General features: G+C 35.1%; 2 protein-coding genes across 5 annotated transcripts in view; both read left to right on the top strand.

Annotated features, from left to right (window-relative positions):
* LOC124956111 overlaps window positions 1-24,162 on the top strand; it is a 178,293-nt gene that overhangs the window by 24,820 nt on the left and 129,311 nt on the right. The gene's annotated exons all lie outside the window — the stretch shown is intronic.
* LOC124956113 lies at window positions 7,168-8,897 on the top strand. Its single transcript, XM_047511517.1, has 2 exons — window positions 7,168-7,816; window positions 8,111-8,897. Exons 1-2 carry the CDS (start codon window positions 7,607-7,609, stop codon window positions 8,459-8,461), a joined length of 561 nt encoding a protein of 186 aa, XP_047367473.1. The 5' UTR covers window positions 7,168-7,606; the 3' UTR covers window positions 8,462-8,897.

Genomic DNA, 24,162 nt, shown 5'->3' with positions numbered 1-24,162 from the left:
AGTAGAAAGTAAATCCCAGCTATTTGCCGGTGATTTTGAGACACCTTAGAAGTAATACTCGCTAGAAAGTTTAGATTTTCTGGGCACGCGTTACGCGAGTCTTTCCAAACTAGGTTCTTTAGATGCCTTTCTGGTGTGAATAGAAAAGGAGAGAGAGAGGAGGAGAGATGGAGAGAGAGAAAGATATAAAGATCTTCCCACAAATGAAGAAACTTTTTTGTCTTCTTAGATCGACAGGCTTCCCTTTCATCCAACATTTTTATCACTTTTTCTTTTCGTGATCCTCGAACATCAGGCATTTAAGAAAAATCTTTGTATTCCGGGACAATTGTGAAATGATTAAAGTCCGTAAAGTTTTCTGACTGGGTTTTGAAGATTGAAAAGTGTTAAGTTGAATCAATGTTCAACGAGGCAGCTAATTTTCAACAATTATGGATAGCTAGTTAGCTGAGTAGAAGCTTTTCGTTGTCAGAAGCCGTAATATCATTCAACTCGACGCTGGTAGAGCATCGTTCGAAGTTTCTCCCGCCAATAGAATTTCATATTCGTCCCAATTATGCTACAGCATTCGTAGCAAGCGAATCGATCGTTGTTCCGCTTCCTACGTATTCGTAGATGTTGCAGTTCTATTTCGAAGGGAGACCGGGAGAAGAGAAGTAAAGGAGGTCGTGTGTGTGTGTGTGTGTATGTGTGAGAGAGAGAGTTGGAGACTAGGTGGACCCGCATGTCTGCTATTTGATCCAACACATTCACAGAATTTACCTTATACTTGCAAATGTATTCTATGGATAGGTTAGCATCGGAATTAGTAGTCTGTTTCGACAATTATGTGGATCACCTGCACAAAGACGGTCTCTTATTAACACGGAAATTATAAAAGACATGATAGAGCATCGTTAGATGGCAGAATACAAATTTCAAGAAAATTAATATTCGTTTTTCTACATAATAAATTATCTTTATAATTTCTACGTAATAAATTATCTTTTCTAAGATCATTATATTCTATCTGAAACGTTCTAATTAGAGAAAACTTTTGTCTTTGCTAACGAGCACGTTTCTCTCTCAGGTTGACCTTTTTCCTGAAGTCCTTAACGTTTCTAGAGAAGGTTAAATAACAACTGGCAAGGAAGTAAGGAAGCTGTGCCAGGGGTTCTTGTTTGCGTTCTAACCGCAGGTCCAGGCTTATCATTATCAGTTTTACCAGTAGAATAGTTTATCAAGGTGCAAGGATGGTGATCTAATCGGTTAGCAGTAGTAGTCGTCCAACGATGTTATTCTGGCATACGTTCAAGTAGAGTTGACGTTTAGAGTGAACTAGTATACGAAGTGGAAGGAGAGAGAGAGAGAGAGAGAGAGAGGGAGAGAGAGAGAGAGAGAGAGACATAGACTGTTGTAAGGGGGACATGAAATTATGGTGTAAAAGAAAGAAAGGACTTTCACGCCTTCGACCTGGCATCGAGCCCGTCCCATTTGGAAACGACCTGAAACAAAAGGAACCTACGATTTCTTGTCTTTCTTCACGAAGTTGTTGTTCGTTATCGAGACAAAACGTTTTGGAAATCTTTTAAACATTTTGGCACATGAACTTACTTACTCTCCTTTCATCCTTATCGTTACAAAGATTTTTTAAGGTGTTCTTTTTTCTTTTTGTTGCCTTTTTTTCTTTTTTTTCTTTTTGACTTATAGTCATCCGAACGTACTTTTAACTATCGCAAAGTAATGGTTTTTATTTATCTCGAAATAGTCTGAGATAGTCGATAATAAGTCAGAAGTTATGTTTTTCATTCATAAAAATATGATTATATCTATCTTCTAAAAGATGTTACATTAAAATAGGAGAAAGAGATGGAATATGCGTGCGTGTGGGCGTGCGCACATGTGTTCCTTTGGCAATAGTAGTAGTAAGCAAATCGGTGGATCTCGATGAATCAATTGCATTCGAGTAGAGGAGCGATCGGTAGGCTTGGACTCTGGAGTCTCTGCGGGAACCTGCACGATCCTTTCGATGATGCATTGGAATCTCGATAATTTCCACGATGCGATGCCGCCATTCCACTAACGGCATACACACGCTCTTACTAAAGTGTTGTGCTCGTTCGTATACCGAAGCAAGACTCGGACTACGAGCTTTCGTTTCGTTCGAAGTAGCCGCGTTCGTTGTTTCCAGATCAATCGTTTCCTCTACTATTCGATATTCACCTATATTCACCTGGGTTACGCATAACTAAGCATTCAAGATCGCTCGGCCGGCTGTAAGCCAAAGAGAACAACTATAGGCATCATTGCTTTCAATAGTCGATATCGATTTGATCGATTTTAGTGGATAGGCTTGAACGGACTCTACGAATTAACTTCAATATAAAGGTATATACCTTTTTTCTTTCTCCAAAATATTCACTATCTCTGTCGTTTAAATAATATTAAACAATTTTTAACAATGAAAAATAGTGTTGAATGAAGAACAAACAATTTCTATTATTATTATTTTTTAAATATCTTTATTAGTGTTTTCATTTTTTTATGATAAAGTTTTTAAAGCATTTGGGTGTTAAAAAGTTCCATTCAAAGGATAATTCTTTCATACGCGATTTCATTCTTCTAAAGAATTTCTCGAGAAGCCATTCGACGTATTATCGCGTATTCACATAGGTGCAGATATACATACATACACACACACACACACATATATATATATATATATATATATATATATATGTATGTATGTAGGTGTGTACAATCATAGAGAGAACTCTTTCTTTCTCTCTCGACTATAGTCAGGAGAGAGCCGTGCTTTTTTCGAGCTTATTTACCCGGCAGAACGTATACACAATGAAAGCGTACGCTCGTATCTCCAACCAGTCTTCTTTCTGTTCGTTCGTGGCGAGCTGGTTGAAAAGAAGATCATGGCGTAATTGAAGGAGAAATCTGTTTTGAAGATATTTCGAGATCGTTCGTTAGAAAGAGAGAGGGAGAGAGAGAGAGAGAGAGAGAGCGAGAAAGAGAAAGATATTTTGATGTCTAGAATAGACGAGGGGAAAAAAAAGAAAATATAATGTCATCAGATTTTGACGACTATCGTGTTGGAGAATAAAATACCAAAGAAAATAAAAGAATTTTCCTTTCAATTATATCAATGAAATGTCAACATTTTTATCAGAAAATATAAATGTAAACAATCTTTATTTGAAGATGAAACGCCGTAATGTTTTTTCTTTTTCTTTTTTTCTCTTTTTTTTTTGTTTGACGAACAAATGTTGAAAAGTCAAAAGAGAATGAATGAAAGATACCGAATATAAAGGTATAAAAAGCGAGACAGCTGATAATGAACAGAAGAAAGACTTTGTTTTTTATTTTTTTTCTCCTTGTTGATATCATTGAGAGAGTATTGAAATGAATGCAGACAAGTGTCTCTTGCACTACGTCGTGTAATACGATGGGGTGACCACTGTTTGCATCCTATGTGCACTATATCTTTTGTTCTGCTGAATGAATCAGCCGTGTTCATGTTGCAGAAGAATTAACATCACCAAGAATAGAATTTTCTTTTAATGTCATTTGATTTATATCAATTGACGTATAATTTTATAAATTTGTTTTTCGTTCAATTTATAATACTTGTTTCTATATTTTGGTTAACAATGTTAATCGCTAAATTTTATATATTTAACCACATTATTTTTATAGTTTTATTATTTTATTTTCATAAAAAATGAGTATTTTTATTAACAATTATTAATCGTCAAATAACATCACCTTTTATTTCATGTCGTTATTTATTTTTATATGAGTTATTGAAATTGTTTTGCTTGATATTATTTAACTTTTAATGTAATTCATTTAGAAAACTTAGCGATGTTTCTGTGTGTGTGTGTGTGTGTGTGTGTGTGTGTGTGCTTCTCGTCGATGATTATCACGATCAGTCAAGACGTTAATTATATAAAAATAATTGTTCTTGAACACCAAAATAAAATGTTCTTTAACACTTAGATTCACCATTGATTTTCTCGTATAACCAACGACGAATTCCTTCGAGCGAATCTTCGTTCCAGCATCTAACCATCTAGTTTCAAGCTAGATCAAAGAGATTAATTGATCCTCTCTATCTTGAGCCATCCTAGAAAGCTCTCTTCTTCTCTCCCTCTCTTTCTCTCTCTCTCTCTCACTTTCATATCGATCGATGTCCTCGAAGACAAAGAAGAGAAATTCCGTTACGTTTCTCAGCGTTTCTCTCTAACTACTGATTTATAGGCAAGGGGTTAGTTGATGAGGGTATAGGGGGTTGGTGGGTTGGCTTGATTCGTTTTTTGAAAGGAACTTTGGTATGACGGTCGTTAGAGAAAAATCGTCTTCCTTTCTACCACACGTTAAAAATCGATTCTTTAATATACGTATATACATACCATATACATATACAACATTTCATCGTAAAGGAATATAGAACGACGATGAGTAGGAGCGGCGTGGGTCGTGGATAGGAGCGGGACGATGGAGGGGGAGGACGTATAAAAAATAGATCAAGTTTTTTCATCGTAAATATTTATTCGTTTGGAAAGTATACTCGTGTCGGGTGATTTTTTTGCTCGCTTGCGGAATGAGGTCGTCGATTTTTGTTCGTTAAAATCGCACCAACAAGAGAGTTTTTTTTTTCTTTCTTTTTTTTTTTTTTCTCTTTTCTTTTCTTTTGTCAGCGGAAAAAAATCACATAGATATTTACATATGTATGTATACAGAATACGTACGTACGTACATATTCTTCATCGAGAAACGATCGAATTCATAACGAAATAAACGCTCGTTTTAATCTGGCCCCGTGCAGAGGCCCATCCTCCTATGAATAATTAGCTAGGCGGCATATACGCGTGCTCGCGCAATTAGCCTGGTATTCGCTGAATTAATCACGAGCAATAACGTGAACTTAATTATGCAACCACTTAGAATATTAAACGTTAAGGTCGTCGGCTTGACGTTTGCAAAATATTTTTAGATAACTTCCATTTTATGTAATATATGTATATATATATATATCATCAACTGTAGATCACTCATCTTTTTAAAGATTATTTTATCATCAAGTAAGAGAAAAAGAGAGAGAAATAGGAGGGGGGGGAAGCGAGGGAGTTATTCGCGAGAACAGACAGCTGGTAGTTATATAAATCATTTTGGAAAAACAAGAGAAGAAAAAAAAATACGTTCCTGTAAATACAATAACGTCAGTATTTTTACGCTACACGATCTTATAAGCTCATAGGGATAACAATTGCGTCGTTTATGAGCTGGAAGAAGAAGAAAAAGATTAAGTGAGAGACAAGGAGGAAGAGAAAGCGAGAGAGAGAGAGAGAGAGAGAGAAAAGGGAATTACATCGAGGATACTGGATGATTAATTCTTCGAGCTTTTACCATTATGTCTATGTTTAGAGCTTGTTTTTTTCTTTATTTTTTCTTTGCTAACAATCGTAAATATTTATGTTTCTTTTTGTCTCTATTTCTATCGCACATACACATGTGCAATTTCAGACGAGATTGTTAATAAGAAATACGCAAGCGATATTTTCTTCTTTTTAAAATGCAGGAGATTTAAGATAAATATTATGCGTTTCACCGGCGAAGAAGTTGGTGTTGGAATTAAACGATAAATTTGACACCGTTATAAGCACTTCACGAGAGATTATTGCCAGCTCGCCGAGCAAGAGAACATTTCTATTTGTCACGAGGGTTATATGATATATTTTCCTTCTACCCTCCTCCACCCTTCCTCGTGTAAATTAGTTTTTTGCGTGCAAGGGATTAGAGATTAGAGAAAAGTTAACGACTGCGGAACTTGCGTGTCGTCGATCGTGAAATAATCTTTGCTCCGGTCCTATTATGACTTAGCTTCATTAATATTGTTATTATAATTATTAGCACTGTTCATTGAACGCGTTATCGTACGAGGGTAACTTTAATTTTACCACTTTTATCTTATATGTATATATAATGTATTCCTCGATACGTAGAAGGCTTAGCTTTCTCCTTTTTTGTTATTCTTAAAAACTTTCTTGATAATAAGAGGAGTTTGAGGGAAGGCTGATGTAGTAGGATTCGTGATCGTTGAAATAAACTACTCTCGTTTGAATTATATTCGAGCAACGACTGACTAATTGGCCGTGGGTTATGCGAATCGAGATAATTCGTGGCTTTGGTAGAAAAGCTAATCATGCTGGCAGTTTGTTCCTCCAGTTGGCTTTGATATTTTTCGACTTGAAAATAAAATAAAATAAAGTTAGACTTCGTGCGTCTACGTTTATACATTATTCAACGACTCCTTTTCTTTCGACTCTAAGACGAGAAAGTAATCCTTATCGTAAAGTTGACCGATCGAGAGACAAGGAAACGCTGAAATGTGCACTGTAGAGAGGAAGTTTACTGATAGTAGTGAAGAGAGTATACGAGATCGTTGTAAAAAGCTAGGAAAAACTCACCCTCTCTCTCTCTCTCTCTCTCTCTCTCTCCTTACACGAAGACTTTTCGTGATGTATTCACGTTACTGCCATTGTAATAAAATTTTTCTTTTTATTTATCCTTCAACGACGAGATATAAAGTAAATGGAAATATCAGAATACTGCATTTAGGATGAAAAGAGTTTTTCTTTCTCACGAATTGATTTGAGTAATATTGAAAAATTAAACTAAGTGATATCTATAATCAATTATTATGAAATTCTCATTTTACGATTATCTATCATTGATTTATCAATGATTCATATATTACAATATAACGTACATAAAGTCCGTACGTATTAATCATACAGATATATCTGTACAATCGTTTCTATATATATATATATATATATATATATATATATATATAGAAACGATTGAGTGTGTATTTGGTAAAGAACAGTGACGATTAAACAAATATTCTGATTGGATGAATATTTAAAAATATAATGGAACATTATGAGCTTTTAATTTGACGCGCGAGTTTCTATATAAAATGCTTATTGTAAAACTTTAATATAAAAAAAACGTGACGTTTCACTTTTTTTTTGCTTTTTTTGTCTTTTTTTTTGTTTCTTTTTTTGTTTTTCTTTTCTTCTTCTCTTTTCTTTTCTTTTCTTTTCTTTTCTTCTCGTTTTTAATCACGTAAAAAAAAACTTATGTATGCAATGTCGTTCCAGTTTCTTCGTACACGCTGCGTTAACTCTTTTAATAAATATGCAATTATTCTCAACATTAATTAAAATTTGCAGAAACGTATGAAAATTTTGTTTGGCGTCTACGAAAGCGTGAAATACGAAATGGGTACAATAATTATTTTCTTTATTTTCCAACGAGAACGTTTTCTTCGTAGCTCCTCAATTCATGCAGCTATATTTCGACCAATGAAACAACGCATCGCAATTTTGTTATAAATGATCAGAAAATTGGAAAACAAACGAAAGAAAACGACGTACGGAAATATAATTAAAAACAACGTCACGTTTGACAGGTCAACGATGGAAGAAAAATTTGTCGAGTGATCGAAATGATTTTTTCAATTCGATAGAAATCTAATGGTACAAATTACGAGTACGAGTTTAAGTTTTATCGTCCAATTGTGGAGAAAAAATTTATTATTTGGCGTATGGCGCGGAAAAATAGTAGAAGGAAAGCTAGAAAGCTCCTCTCAAAACACATTAGAAGAAAATGGCAGAAGACGAGGCCGATGAAAATAGCCGCTCTTATCGTGTCAGCGATACAAGATCTTCGAGAGACTAAAGGATCTACATCTAAGAAGATTATAGCTTATATTAGAAGTTCTTCTAATTTGCCTGAAAAACGTGTTAAGAGACAGGTTAATCGTTATGAAATTTAATAATTTCTTATAGTTACTTCTTTTTAAACTCACTTAATGATCTAAAATATCGTTAGAATTTTATCATGAAAAAAAAAAAAGAAAAAAAAAAGAAAAAGAGAAATAATAATTTAAAAAGTACATACTAGATATTTAATAGATATCACTTACGCTAATAGAAGATTTCTTATCGATTTGAATTATTCTAAAAAAAGAAAACTTCTTATCTCTCTGTACGATACTTATCGTAATATATGTCGTTCACACAAAATACACACGCACACACGCATACAGGTAAAGGCGGCATTAAGACGTGGTGTAGAATATGGAATTCTACGAAGATATCGAGGACACTATTTTCTGCCTATCGGCAACGAGGTGGATCGAGCGAATCGAATAGCAGTTAGATTTGCCAGACTGCCATCGCCTCGGAGACCATCCGCAAAATCGAGAAACGTTGGCCTTCGCAAAATGCCAGCCACGAGGGATCGTAAGAAAGGGCGGGGACGATCCGCTAACAGAAGTGGAAATAGCGTTGCCGAGGGCAAAAGCCCAAGAAAGTCACGTTCCCTTCCCTTCTCAACGGCAACGACGGCGACGAGCTTCGTGGGAATACAGGAAGCCGACGACATTTCTGTCGAATAAGACGATTCTAGACGTCGATAAGGACTTTTCTAAACTTGCAGATTGTTGTACTTACATTTTGTAAACGTTACTTATAAACTCGTATTTTCTTGTCCAAATCGAACTTAAAAAAAAAACAAAAAAGAACAAAAAGAAACTTGTTTTTCTCGACATACTTTATATACACACACGCACACACACACACATATATATATATATATGTATATATAAAGGAAAAATCAATTTCTCTTTTCTGAATGGCTCGATCGTTTTGATAGAAGCAGCCACTTCAATATCTATCGGCTCTATCGGCTCTTTTTCTATTATAACTAAGTATCGATCGCTAGCATCGGCTTTCATCCTTCTCCACGTTCGGCACGTAACCGTGGAATTAAGGCGAAATGAGAGACGAGCTTTTTTCGTAAATTGCACCGACGGAGGAGACGCAAACTCCTCGCCTGCCATTTATTAAAGTTAGAGAAGGCACGGTTCTTCCTCCTTCGGCCCGATAAACTTAATAGCTTCCAAAATTTACGGGGTTTGGCAAACGCTCCGAGAAAACTTCCCTACGACGGCTTTTCTTTTCTTTTCTTTTTTCTTTTTTCTTTTTCCTTTTCTTTTCTTCTCTTTTCTGTTTTCTTCTTCTTCCTTCTTCTTTTGTGTTTCTTTTTTTTGTATTTTTTTATTTCTTCTTTTCTTTTTTTTCATTTTACCCCAGCTAAAGTCTTTAACGTTTTTTTTTTGTTTTTATTTTGTTCTTTAATCTCTCACGTTAGTTAATTTTACAAATTGATTTTACAAATCGATCGTAAAATATCTTTTAGTTTAGTAAAGAATGAAGGTAACAAATGTGAATTTTTCTTTTTTTTCCTTTCTTTTTTTTTTTCTTTATTATTGTTAAAATATCTTTATTTGTTATATTTTTAATGAAAGCGCAACGGTACGATTTATAAAAACAAATTTCGAAATATTCGAGGAATCCCACACGGATTTTATTCAACTCACTGGTAGCCGATCTATAATCTCTGAAAACATGGTCGTGCGATGAACAACGTGGACGCAGAGGACAATTCGAATCCGTTTAAATGGTAATTCAAAAAGCTAGTTGCCATCTAGAGAGAGAGAGAGAGAGAGAGAGAGAGAGAGAGAGAGAGAGAGTGAAGGAGAGAGAGAAAGGATCCCTTCATCGTCCACTCCATTGATTTTCTCTCATATTTTCTCTCTCTTTTTTTGTTGGAGGGGTCTCGTGCGAATTCATTTATGCAATCGATCTAAAAGCATGATAGATTTGATAGAATCCTTCAAAGTTTCTTTTTAACTTTTCACACGTTAGAGAAATAGAATTTTATTGATGTACAGAAACGTAACGCATGGGAACTATTAGTTGGTTCCAGTGTGAAACGTGCTGAATGGCGATTCGCATTAGTCTTTGTTTTCTACTAGCTATCGAGCAAAAGAAGTACCTCGGAGAATAGCATGCGTCAGATGCGAACGTAGAGATTAATGGCTGGATTTATCATGGTACTCTCGGGAGGAGAGGAGAGGTGGGGAGGATGCTTTTTGTATTTTTATTTCGCGCTTCATCTTTAGAGAGGAATAAAAGTTTTCGACACTTCTCTCGTAAGAAAGACCTATAGGATCTTACGAGGCATATTTTATAGATAATAAACGATTGAAATCTATGATAATATTATATATATATATATATAATGATTAACATATTAATCAAACGAAAGAAAGTTAATCGAATACAGTATAATTTGACACTATTAGTAAAGTAATATTCGTTGTAGGAGAAGTAATCATAGAGATTATAGACTTTAAATAGGTAGGAGATAAACGTAGAACGACGTTGGCTTTCGAGTTCCCGGAAAGCTTTGTGGCTTTTGGAATTGTAACGACGTGGCTTGTAACGAGCGATATAGTCCTAACGCGATACCATTCTACGGTTACATGAGCACGAGTGAGGATCGCTCTGGTACAACTCGCTAAGCCAATCCTGTAGGAGCCAATGCCATTTATTCGCGGATGTATGTACTTTAATAGGAAGCTTACGAAATTGTTGTTAATTTCGTTTGATAGAGAATGAGGAAGGAGGAAGGAAGACTCGATATCGATCGAAATTGTTAATAAAGAAAATAGCAGTAGATAGTAGATTCCGTAGATTAAGTCATTTCCGTGAGAGTTGAACATGATTCTGCTGTTTCAACTATCTCAAATGTGCAATGATAGAAATATAGCATCTGTTCGTTGGAGTGCGACAGATACGTAGATAGATAGGTAGAGATAAAGATAGAGATAGAAACAGATAGATAGAGAGAGGGAAGAGGTGTAGTAAATGGCATTAGTTGAAGTTCCACAGAGCTTCGTGGTTCTAGAACTGCAACCGTGCAGCTCCGACTGAATGATGCAATCCCTGCCTCCCCTGTTTCCCTCCCTCTCTCTCTCTCTCTCTCTCTCTCTCTCTCTCTCTCTCTTCCTCTCTCTAATGCATGTGTTAGAGAAACCGTTGTCTCGTACTCGAGCTAGGATGTTGGAATGGGAACGGCAGTCGTGTTTGACCGCAAAGGTATACGATGCTAGTCTTGAATGCAGCTCGTTGCACTCGCGATTGGCCGAATTAATCGATTCCTCGTGAAAACGTGTCGGCCGATCGGCTGAGAGGTGCTACCAGAGGCAAAGAGACATTTGTGTCTGCGTTCTCGTGATACTCTTGACGAGAATTCGACCAACGGATCGTTCTTGTTACTAACATTGTCAAGATCGAAAGAGATCAACGAGTCTTTTGAGCCGACCAAGATCTAGATTAGAGTCAACGTTCAGATTCGATCGAATTGTTTCATAAAATGTAGATTTACTTTCAATTTAACAGGACTCCGTACGAACGAATCTTTTTCCCTAAGAAATTTTCGATCATCAATTACGATCGATACTTTAATTTTCAATTTATTTATTTTTTTCTTCTTATTTCCATCTTAGAAATTCATCGAGGAAGTATTTAAAATCTAGAAATTTTGGGGTTGTTTCTAGGCTAACTATGACTAGGTCGAAAACAAGTAAAATGTAAAAAAAGTCAAATGAGAAAAAAAGAAAAGAGAAGGAAAGAAAGAAATAAAGACAGAAGCGCATAGAAAAGTAGAACAAGAAAGAAAGAGGGAGAGAGAGAGAGAGAGAGAGAAAGAGAGAAATAGAAAAAGAGGGTGTAGAGGATAGTTTGGTAGGAAGGGAAGAGGAAACATATTCTCTCGAGCCAACTACTTACAACCACCCTCCAACTCTCTGACCACCAACGACTATGTTCGAGCTCGGAGCGCTGGTTAGCACTATCCACCTGCATTATTCTTATTTGTTCTCTTTTCTGTTCCTTCTTCCTCTCTCTCTCCCCCCTCCTCTCTCTCTCTCTTTGCATAATTGTGGGCGAACACGGAAGTAAGTAGTAGGTACTCGGTAAAAAAAAGAAAGAAAGAAAAAAAATACATGTCGTACAACGTTGAAGAATATACCGAAATAGAAATGAGAAATAGTATTTTATTGAGACATATAATAATGAGAAATGTATGTTTAATTGAAATGATTGTTTATATGAAAAATATTTAATTACTTATGGATATTAAAAGTCATTCAATTTGATGTAGTAGCATCTGAACAATCTGTGCGATGTTTATTCTTTTTCTTTTTTCTTTTTTTTTTTTCTTTCTTTTTAATCCCTCTGTACTATAGATGTATGTTATACGTGTTAGTTAGAACACTTGGACAGGGAGAGCTTGGAAATGGGGAAGTCTGCTCCCTAAATTCTCTTAAGCTCGTTGAGTGAAAAAGGAAAGCCCAAGGAAAGAACTCCCTGATTTATTAATACCCTCTCGGTTTTCACACATTCGTACCTCTTCGGAGCTTCTATATAATTACGCGCGCTCACACACATACACATATTTAAGAGAGACTCTCCTTAAAGATAGTTCTTTATTTATCCAACCAAAATTAGGATGGTTAATTAATTTATTTATTTATTCTTCGTTCTTCCCATTTTAAAATTAAGTGTCTATATCATTTCTTTTTTTCACATCAAATATCCCTTTCCCAAATATTTGTATGATTCATTCAAGCTTTTTAATGTTACACTATGAATTATTTCTTTAATCTTGGCGGACGTTTTATTGACGCTAAATAATGATACGTCCGATAAAGCATATAACCTTTTTTACTTGAAACGATCGAAAGTGGGGAAGTAAGTTTCATAACTTTCACAATAAAATCGAATAAAGTGCCAATGGATTTTAATGTCTTTTGAGGGCATGAGCTTGTTGGTTAAATCGATATCGAATAAAAGTGTTCTTTTTTTTTTTTTTGTTCTCTTTTATCTTCTTCCTCCTTTTCTTTCTATTTCTCTTTGTCGGGAACTTAGTTAGTGATATAACTTTTTCTAAAACGGTCACGTAATTTCCATTGGCAAATCACATTTGTCAGTCCTCCTTTTTTCACTAAGTTTCTCTATCTTTCTTTCCCCCCTCCCTCTCTCTCTCTCTCTCTCTCTCTCTCTCTGTCTCTGTCTTTTACTCGTATACAGCATTCCTAAACAGACTAAGGTATTTCCTTTCTCCTCTTCACCACCGGAATGTAATAACTTTGGCGTGACGGTGGTCGTAGCGACAAATAAAACGTTGGATGCTGTCTTCAAATCGACTTTCCGCCATTTCCCATCATGATAAGATACCGAATATCGAGCGAGAAATTTTGAAGAGAGACGAAACAGCACTTTTCATATTTTCTCTATCTCTCTCTTTCTCTCTCTCTCTCTCTCTCTCTCTCTCTCTCTTTGTTTCTTCGTATTAAGTGTCAAATAGAAAGGAGATTTTTTTCGTTTCTTTTTTTCTACATTTGAAACGCATCATCATTTATTAATTCTCTTCTTTAACAACGTATGTATTCCAGCCGTCCATTTTGCTTGGCACGTTGAAGCGATCTTTTTAAACTTTCCAGAAGTTCCGTATTTCTTTTCACTTGGCGTGCTGGCCTCCAACTTGATGGAGGGAAAAAGATAAAACGTGAAAAATAAAAAGAAGTCTTGTAAATGGTGAGAGAGGAAGGAAGAAGAAAAAGAATATGAAGAAGAAGAAGAAGGAGAAGAAAAAGAAGAGAAGGAGGATGAGAAAGAGTAGGAAGAGGAGGAGGAGGAAAAAGAGAGAGGTTATAGAAGACTCGAGGGAAAGGAGTAGTAGTAGTTCCGGAAGTTAGTAAAGTCACGGTGGGTTGTTCTTTGAAAACCGGAAAACCTCCAAATCATTATCGACGTTTCTTGATAAAAGGAATATTTAATTGCTTGTTTCTTATCATTCTTTTTTTCTTTTTCTTTCTTTCTTTCTTTTTTTCTCTGTCCTTTTCGTCATTAAGTTGTGACGTGACAAAATTAGATAGATCTTTTAATTATTTATCGCATAAGTAGTATACATTTAATTATCTATGCAATTATTTATCATATATATTATTGTGTATTACGTATCGTAGTATATTAGGTATTTAAAAAAGATTGATTTGTATTTCTTTTTTGTTTTTTTGTCTTTTTTTTTTTTTTAATAATGTATTGCACCGTACGTAGGATTTACATAGATGTAATGTAATGACGTATGATAAATGTGTAAATCTATATAGAGTATCTCTGTCGTCAGTTGCCAACCGTGCATCTTCTCGTATCGGTGAAACGCGTATTTCAACGTGTCCAGTGTTAGACAATCCGGAGAACGCGGAAATCTAGGGTGATGAAGGGTGATGTATGGTCTATGCCAGAGAATGATGGAGCGGAAGTCACACGTATGGCATCCGTCAACGATCCAGATATCTCTCTTCTTGCTTTCCTCCTCTCCCACTCCCTTTCTCTCAATCTCTCTCTCCCTCCCTCTCTCTCTATTTCTCTCTCTGTTTGTCTGTCTGTCTGTTTTGTTCTCGTATTATACGTGGCTTATTAACCATTACCGTACAATGTTATCCGTTGCCAGTATCCATTACAGGATTATATGATTAATTAGTGGAAATCGACGTTACCGATAAAAGATTATTTCTGAAATGTAATTAATTTAATTAGCGAGCGGTGATGGTGATGATGGGGAGGGGGGAGGGTGAGTTAGGGAAAAAAAGGAACGATATATATTTTCGTACTCGTATGGTTTAATTGGTATAAATCATTAAATTATTCGATCGAATGTAACGAACGTGTTTTAACTTTGCTAGTTATCCCAACTAACGAGAATAATGATATAACTGTGGTTGCCATGAACGATTTATTAAATAATTATTGAAATAATTAATGAAATTTATTTGCACGCGTTTAAGCTATTGGATATGGCGAATCGAAATATTCAGGAAGAGGGATCACGTAGTCTGTTCGTATCATAAAAATCTTTTTCCCTTTTAACGCCTATCTCTAGCTTTCTCTTTCTCTTGTTGGGGGGATGACGAATCGCGTTATGGAAACGAAACTGCAGCGAAGTACGAACGTTTCGGCTGTTCGTTTATGCAAATTGCCACTTAAAACAAGGCCGGAGGAAAATCGTTTGGTGGTTTTCACCTCGTTCGCTCAGTGTAAAATACATAACGAGAGAGAGAGAGAGAGAGAGAGAGAAAGAGAGAGCGGAGGAGTGAAGGGAGCAAAAATGGATGAAGGAAAGGGAAGAGGAGAAAAAGTGGTAGAAGAGCTTATAGTTTGGAAATGGCGAAACGAAGCAGCACTAAAAATTCGCTTTGAAATACGTACATAGATACGTATAGGTAGGTACAGTTTTTACATGAACGCATAAAAGCATTCTTTAGAAACATTGTGTCAGCGATGCTCTTCTTTTCACATTTATAGTAAGTCCTTATCAGTCGATGCCATATCGTAAATTATTTTCTAACATTTAGATTGTCGATTGAGAAAACCCTTATGCCTTTGTTCACTTTACTTCTCTCTCTCTTTCTCTCTTTCTGTTGATGTTGGTATCAGCAAATGGGCAATATAAAAATGTTGTTAACGAAGTTAACAATCTTCTCCCTTTTGTTTTATTTTCTTTGAAAATAAAATAGACGATAGAACGTTGATTTCATGTTGGAATATAAAAATAGATTATTTTTTTGTTTGTTTTTTTAAACGATAGATATATTTTTAATTCTCTTCGATAGTTCGTGGCTTTTCACTGATGCAATTGGTACGATGTTTTTCGTATATGTCGATATGGAGGGAATAAAAATCGCAGCTTTGAAAATACATTACGATTCGAAACGTGGAAATGGACGAATATTTGCAACGATTTTGTTGACGGTAATATTATAAGATTATAATTAATGTGCCAGCTTTGAGGATATATGTTACATTATTTTTATGGAAAATATTTTATATTTCTTTACGTTTATTTCATAGGGACATTTCTTTATTGGACAATTTTGTTGATGATATTACATATGTTAACTCAATTTCTCTCTCTTTCTTTCTTTCCTTCTCTTTTTAAAATCCGAATTTCGCAAACATATAAATATCAGATCGAACTTCAGCGATTCTTCGTGGAATATAACAAACGTTATCTTTCTCTTAGTATATTCTCTAACGACGTCTGAAGATATATCGAACAAGTCGAAACGAAGTTTTCTGACATTGTTTTTCACGAAGAAAAACGCGTCTCTTATATGTGTGTGTGTGTGTGTGTGTGTGTGTATTTATATATATATATATATATATATATATATATATCTATATATACTTATATCTATATATACATATATCTATATTTTTCTATCTTTGTCTAACGACTGCAACCACTCGCACTGTTGTTTCTGTTATTCTCAGTGTGCTTTTCGTTCCGTACATTCTCGTTGATATAATATACGATAGCTCTTCTCTACGATCTACAGGAGAACGAAAAAGGGAGAATGAGAGAGAGAGAGAGAGAGAGGGAGAGAGAGAGAGAGAGAGAGAGATAGTCGAATGGATACACGGACTGAAAAGAGAAAAAGAGAGAGAGAGAGAGAGTGGGGGAGGGAGAGAAAAGAGAAAAAAAGAGAGAGAGAGAGCATAGGTGAATTCCGCAAAATTGCAATTCCACTGGCGAAATGGAGTTTTGGTATTTTATCCGACGTATGCACGCGCGAATTCGAAGTGAGAATGTTCACGGGCTGCTCGGCCGTCCGTCATTTGAGTATGCCGGATATCCTGGAAAAATTTTGAATAACTGCCGTTAGCTATGGGGAAAAAGGATTTCCTTCTCTTGGCATGAGATGAAGGACATGCCGGAACTTCCAACTGGATTTTTTCTTTCCTTCATATATTTCTCTTTTCTCTTTCTTTTTCTTTTTTTTTCTTTTTCTTTTTCTTTTTCTTTTTTTTTCTTCTTTATAGTCGGATAGATTTAAGAATATCCTCTATGAGGATAGTTCATAAAATGTAATATATGGTGAGACGTTTAAAAAACGAGAATACTATTGTTATATCAATATCTTCGTATAATCTAATTGTTTTATTTCATTATTTAATTACAAAAGCATTTAAAGGATGAGTCTTTTCCATTGAGGAAAATATATCGTTTTCTTTTTTTCCCCATTCTTTTCCTTTTTCTTTCGCTATATAATTTTTGTGATCAATGCTCGTGTATCAAAGTCATTTCTAAAGGAACGACATATAACGCAGAGAGATGGAAAGAAAAAGAAAGAAAGAGAAAGAAAGAAAGAAAGAATGAAAGAATGAGAAGAATATAACGCGGTCCTTTCAACGATCATTCTTTTTTCTATCCCTTAGTCGTCTTAGTAACTCGGTCACTTGGCAATTTTGTTGAGTGGTCAGAACGACTTTCGCCTTGGAGGCTTAAGAGCTTTATCGTTCGCATTTTGCACCAAAAAAGAGAAAATTTCAAATTTCTCCCTTTCTCTTTCTCTCTCTCTCTCTCTCTCTCTCTCTCTCTTTCTCTTTCTAACTATTTCTTTTCTTTCTTTCTCCTTTCAAGCGTGATTTTAACGCATCGAATTCACCAAGATAGAAAGTTGGAACGATAAACGACGCGTGGACCGATCGCCAAAGGAATTTAAAAGTGTAAGTGTAAAAATATCGATAAAAGACGAGAGAGAGAGAGAGCGAAAGAGATTATTTCTATCGTTAGTGTTTTTCGAAAGCTCGAACGAAAGGTACGATTATGGTACGTGGTATTCTTTAACAATTTCGGATAACAAGCAAGAAAGTTTGTTCTTTGATCTCTAGGACGTTGGCGCCGAGGGCTAGTGCCTTGACGAAGGGAAAGAAAGTAAAAAAAGAAAATAAGGATGGAAGGAAGGAAGAAAGGGGAAAAAGGAAAGAAGAAAGAAAAGGAGAGGAATGAATAAATAAAGAAAAAAAATGAAAAAAAAAAAAAATGAAAAAAAAAAAATGAAAAAAAAATAAAAAAAAAAATAAAAAAACGTTTAACTCTGAGAAAGGAACTAAATAGAGATAGAGGGGTAGAAGGCGAGGGTGGGAGGGAGGAAAAAGATAGATCAGACTCGTAAGATTCTAGCCCTTATGTTAAGTTTATGAAGGGTACAGCTTGCAAGCATGAAAATGTCTAAAGAGGTAGAATAGCTTCGTTGGACCAGAGTGGAAGAACGTAGGAGAGAAAGGAAGAGAGAGAGAGGGAGAGAGAGAGAGAGAGAGAGAGAGAGAGAGAGAGAGAGAGAAGGAGAAGATAGGAAGAAGGCTAAGCTCGTGTAAGCTGCCTGCGAAATTATGAGAGGGATAATGCTGGAGATCTGTTATGGCTGAAGATAGCCCCGGCGCCCGACTGGAATGTGGCGCGTGCCCCATTCCTTTTTCTTGCTTAAAATAAAAATGAGTACCCTCGTCCTATCCGTTTCCTTCTCCTCCTCCTCCTCCTTCTACCACTCCTTTATATCCTTCCCTTTTCTTCTCTATTCCTTCGTATGTTTCTTTTTGGATTACGCTATACCTTCCATAAACGGGAATGCTCAGCATCGTTAGAATCTGCCCTTTATCTCGAATGGATCTCTTTTATTTTTCTCTTTCTCTTCCTTTTTCTTTTTTCTCTTTTTATCATCTCATTCCGAGGAAATATATATAAATCATAATTTGATTAAAATGCAAATTATTGTTTTATTATCAGTTTTTAACATTTTACAAAAAAAAATTTGGAATGTAATTGAATGAACATTTATAAGCTCTGAATTTAACTCGTTGGACACTGCTTCGTGGCTGTTAATATTAAAAATGTAAAAATGAGAATGACAGGGCAGTTTCGTTGTTTCGCATTGTATTGGAAAAAAAAAAATTGTTGAAGAGAATGGAAATAGAACAGGAAAAATCACAATTTTTTAACATGTTTCTCATGAAAATGAGATTTTGAAAATAGTTATTCGAAAGCAATTGCAGTGTAATGACAGGTGTGCAAACACGGTACCACTTTTTTACTTTTCATGTGAATTTCGTGAGACTTTCGTACTTTTCTCCAGGGGTTGGACGGGGCACGACGGGCCAACCAACTATCAACGTATCTATATATTTCGAACGTAGCGGCACCTTGCTGCAATAGCGTCATAAATTGCTTTCATTGTCCCGCGGTAACACGCTGCCACGATCGCGCGAATTTTCGTCTCTACCAACTCGAAATGTCGAATCTGTATATTCTCACTTTTTCTCTTTCTTAGAGATCAATGTGGTAGATATGCACAATACAAGTATAAAGAGTATTTCACAATATATCTTGTAAATTATTAACGACAGCAATGATATCCTTCAAATTCTGAAATATCATTCCTGTTTGGGGAGAAAGAAAAGAATTGAACTTTAAAAAGACATGAAAGTTTTTCAACGAAATATTTCAAACAAAATTTGCCTTCATTTAACAAGGTTTGTTTGATTGTAAAGAAATAAAAAAAAAAAAATTTAACGAGAGTCGAATTATAAGATAGATGATAGATAGATAGAATAGAATAGAACTATGTGTCTCTTTATGTTCAATATTGTGCCAAAAAGATCAAGAAAAGTTTTGAAGTATAGGTAATGATCATTAGAAAATGATTCAGAGTCTATAGCAAATCCGATTTCTCTACTCTTTTCTTTTCTCTCTCTCTCTCTCTATCTCTCTATCTCTGTATCTGTTTCTGTCTCTTCTTACAACGAATTTGAAAGGGGTGAAAAGTGTGTTATAGTGAAACAGAGAGGAGAGAGAAAGGATAGCATCTGTTCCTGACATCTCGTCAATACAAGCCGAGGGTGTTGGAACAAGATGGATAAGTGCTTTGATAGAAAATGACAGAGAAAGTGATACACTTTTTCTTACAGTCATCGATAAGGGGAAAGAGAGAGAGAGAGAGAGAGAGAGAGAGGAACATCCCCTTTACATTGACAGCGAATTCGAAATCGTAGTCCTTTCATATTAGATCTAAGTTATTATGTGATTTATATGAAAACAATTTGACAGATCTTGGTAATCGTAAAATGATTGCTACTCGTATAATTGATTGGTAATTGCCTTCCCTTTCTCTCTCTTTCACACATTTAAATATCCTCTTGTTCTAATTGCTCATTTCTCTATCGCACATATCGTTTAATTAGAGGAGATGTATATATATATATATATTTATATTTATATTTATATTTATATTTATATTTACATCAAAAAGTTTCAATCTATCGTCGATATTTGATTTATTACAAGATATTTGTTTATCCCATTTTTCATGAATTTAAAAGGAGTTTCATAAATAGCTTCGATGACAGCGGTTCGTTCTCAATATAGGAACATTTTGTTCTCTTTCTTTTTCTCTTTCCATCTCTCTATCCAATCAAGGCAATCGATTAGTATATGCGCGCACGTTGGTATCTCGTTTTCGTACTCTGTATGACACGTCCCATAAATTGTTATACTTTTCTCTCTCTTTCTTTCTCTTTTTCTCCCTTTCTCTCTCTCTCTTTCGCTTTGCGTTTCGATGGGAAATTCAATTTTCTTCGTGACGAACGAGCGTGTTTCTCTCGCTGGACCCGAGCGCGTTCGTTCCACCATTCTCTTTCTCGAATCTTAGTTTTCTTTTTTCGCATCTTCATTTCCATCTCTTTTTTATCTCTTTCTTTCTTTCTTTCTTTCTTTCTTTCTTTCTTTCGTTCTATTTTTCGAGAAAGCTAGAGACTGTAAACTGCAATAAAGGTGCTAAACCAAACGTCGATGAAACACTTGTTCGGTGTTATTACAAGCAACCATTTCCATTATCGTTTCACGAAGAATCGATGTAAATTCGTAATAACGTAACATCGTAGCTTTTTTCTCTCTTTTGCTTTCTCTCTGTTCCTTTAAATTAATTACTTATTCCGCGCATTCGTGGTCGTTAAAATTTGTCAAGGCAAATGTCTTCCCAATTTAAAAGTACAAAGTCTTTCGAGTTTAATTTCTCTTCTCTTCGTTGTCTATCGAAGAGATGTGTAAGAGCTTCTTTTAAAAGTTCGTAAAATAAACTTTCCTTTTGTTGTTCTCACTTAGTGTCTTGGTGAAGGGATAAAGGAAAGATTTGTCTCAGTTTAAATGGCCACCGAAATAAAGGCAGTTATCTTGGAAAATAATCTGTCTTATTGGATGATTCCGTATTTTTCTTATCCCCTTTTATTTTTTCTTTTTTTTTTTTTTTTTTTTATTCCTCAATCGTAATAAAATGATCCGTTTATGGGAACTTTTAATGAAACAGATTCCAAAGCTACGATTAGGATATCGTTATCTAACGTTTGGTTATAACATCACGTCGAGGATCATTTTTCATCGGACTTCTCGAGTTTACATTTTCTGTTTCATCGCTGAAATTGTTTTTTCTTTTCGCCGATAATATCACGTTTCTCACTCTCGCTCTCTTTCCCTCCCTTTTTATTTTCTTTCACGATATCGTAATTCATATGAATTTCACGTAATCTTGGAATTCTTTTGAGAATTCAAGAGACTTGGTATTTCTTTCATTTCTTTTCCCTGTTTTTTTTTTTTTTTTTCTATTCTTTTCGATGAAACATTTTAATAGAGTATTTAGATTTATTCGATGTGTCTCATGTTAAAAGATCAAAGCTCGTTGATTGGTCAGTCAGTAAGCATGAGGACACGTGTGAAAGCTTTTGAGATATGTACAAAGGTACCTGTCGACGTGATGGCACCTAAGTAGTACACCGTAAGTGCTTCGTATGCGTCTAGCCGGGAGCTTTCATCGTTACTACTTGAAAGTCCGTGACTTGCATCGTAGTAATGACGACGACGACGACGAAGACGAAGACGACGACGACGACGACGACGACGACAACGACGAAGACGGCGACTTTTTAACTATGGCCAACGGTTTCAAACTCGTAACGTTTAAACTTTCCACCACGGCAATTGCGAATTCTTCGTTATGGAAAGTTTTGCGGTTGGCTTCTATACCCCTGCGAAAGAATTCTTTTACCATTTTTTTATTTATAACAAGTAGAAAAACAACAACAACAAAAAAAAAGTAGAAAAGGGAAAGAGAAAAAAGTTACTCTAGCTGGGGAAACTTTTCATCGGTGAAGGATAGACGGTGAATAATTAAAAAATGGAATTATATCATTATAATAAGAAAAGATTCTGGAAAATTGCGTTGCTTTTTATTATAATACTTGAGAAATAGGAAAATATGTTTTTATATAATAATTAGTAATATTAATTCATTAGAGAAATAATATCAATGATATTTTTTTACTTTATAGTACGTCGTATATTATAATTCGATAAAATATTCGATGATTCTGAATACCGCGGGAAATCTTGTCTCGCTTCGATATCGATTTGGAGGGTGCCCCGACTCGATGATAAAACGACCATCTCTCCAGGATGTTTTTTTTTCTTACTTGACCGAGCATTCGAACCCTCCTATAACATAGTTTCTGCTGAATAAGCTATGAGCGAAGTGAAATAATGACACACGAGAGAAGAGTAAGTCGAAAAGGCGATATCATTTTAGGCATGGTTCAATGTCTGATGATAAAAAATGGAATTCGCAGTGGAGGACTGGTGGTGACGAGTAAAGGAGAACAAAAAAGAGAGAGAGAAAAAAAAAGAAGAAATTAAATTGAAAAATTGAAGATCATTGAAGTTTAACGAACTTGTAAAAAATTTCGTAATTTCTTTCTTAATCTTTTCTTTTGATAATTTATTCTTCCTTTTTTCTTTTCTTTTTTTTTTTTTTGTCGAGACTAGAAAAAAAGTTAATCGACGACGTGTCCAATATTGATTTAATTAAACAATGAAAATAATAAGAGAACAATGAAATATTGTTTGTAGGATGAAAACAAAAAAGAATACACACGCACAGAGGCACAAACACAACGGGTAGACGAGAGTACGGCAAGAATCGTGAACGCGATTTGTTCGTTTGTTCGCTCCGGATAACCACGTTCTCGATTAATCGATCGTAGAGACATAAAAAAGCGAAGCAAGATTTTCCAATTTTCACAGAGAAATGGCCCGTGACAGGCGCGCTTCGCTCAACAAATTCGACGTTCACCCGCATAGAGCCTCCCCCTTTTCGTTGTACCAAAACGGGAGAAATGAGGAATGGCTAAACGAACGACTGTTCTATGTATTAATTTTTTCTTCCTTTTTGCTTGCTTTTCTTCCTTTCTTTCTTTCTTTCTTCGTGTTTTTTTTTTTTTTTCTTTTTTTAATAAAATGTAGACACAGGAATTTATATTCAAGTATATGCGCGTAATATTTGAAACGATTTATTGTATAAACGTGATAATCATTTAATACATTCTATATAGGTATACATATCCATATATTTAGATTTAAATAAAAAGGAAGAGAGAAAGAGAGGGTGGGAAGGGGAGAGGGTTAAAGAGAAGAGCTGACGTATGTGTCTGCATACTTAACTTTTTGCAAAATAAAATCTGTGCTACGTTCGGATCGGTTTTACATTTTTCAAGCCGATAATTTATCAATCTCAAGCATTCTCTCTCTCTCTTGTTGAAATTGACTACAAGAGAGAGAGGGGATGGAAAGAAGGAGAAGGAGATAGCTGAACTACGGTTACGTTCTCGTCGGAAAAATAATGAGCCTCTTTAAAGGCCGGAAGTTTTCATTCTCACGAGTCCTGAAAAATCGATTTTCACACTCTCCTCGTTTTATTCGCATTTTAGTCATGCGCATGAACCAAAATATTATCGAGAAATGTCGAAGACTAATTTTTCTTTTTTTTTTTTTTTTTTTTTTTTTTTTTTTTTTTCTCCCTCCTCCAACAACCCCCATTTGGAACGATGAAAATGTTGCAATCAAGATCGATCATTTATAATTCAATTTTATTAGTCATTTCTGAGTTTTACAATATTTAATTACATTTTTTTGGGACATTAATTATATCATATTAAAGTTATGGTATTATTTATATAAAAAAAATATATATATATAGAGAGAGAGAGAGAGAAGTAGAAAGAGATAAAAAACTCAGAAGAAATTGAATGCAAAAAACGAATACAGAGGAAAAAAATGTTCCTAAAGTTAATAAAGGAAAGAGTACTGGTGCAAACTTCCCGCACTGTTTAATTGTTTTATTATTCGTTATATAAACATAGTTTCGATGGGTTCGTTACAAAAAAAGGGGGAAAAAAAACAAAATAAAGGAACTAAAAAAAACAATATTATTCGATTCAAATAGGACAATCGACGTGACACGAGACGTATTTGATAAAGCAAGCGTACATACGTGGATCCATGTGTCCCTGCGACGAACGTGTT

Source organism: Vespa velutina, chromosome 20 (genome assembly GCF_912470025.1).
Source record: "Vespa velutina chromosome 20, iVesVel2.1, whole genome shotgun sequence".
Classification (NCBI taxonomy): Eukaryota; Metazoa; Arthropoda; class Insecta; order Hymenoptera; family Vespidae; genus Vespa; species Vespa velutina.
Note: the sequence above shows the minus strand (reverse complement) of the source record. Positions and strands in the feature narration are given on the sequence as shown.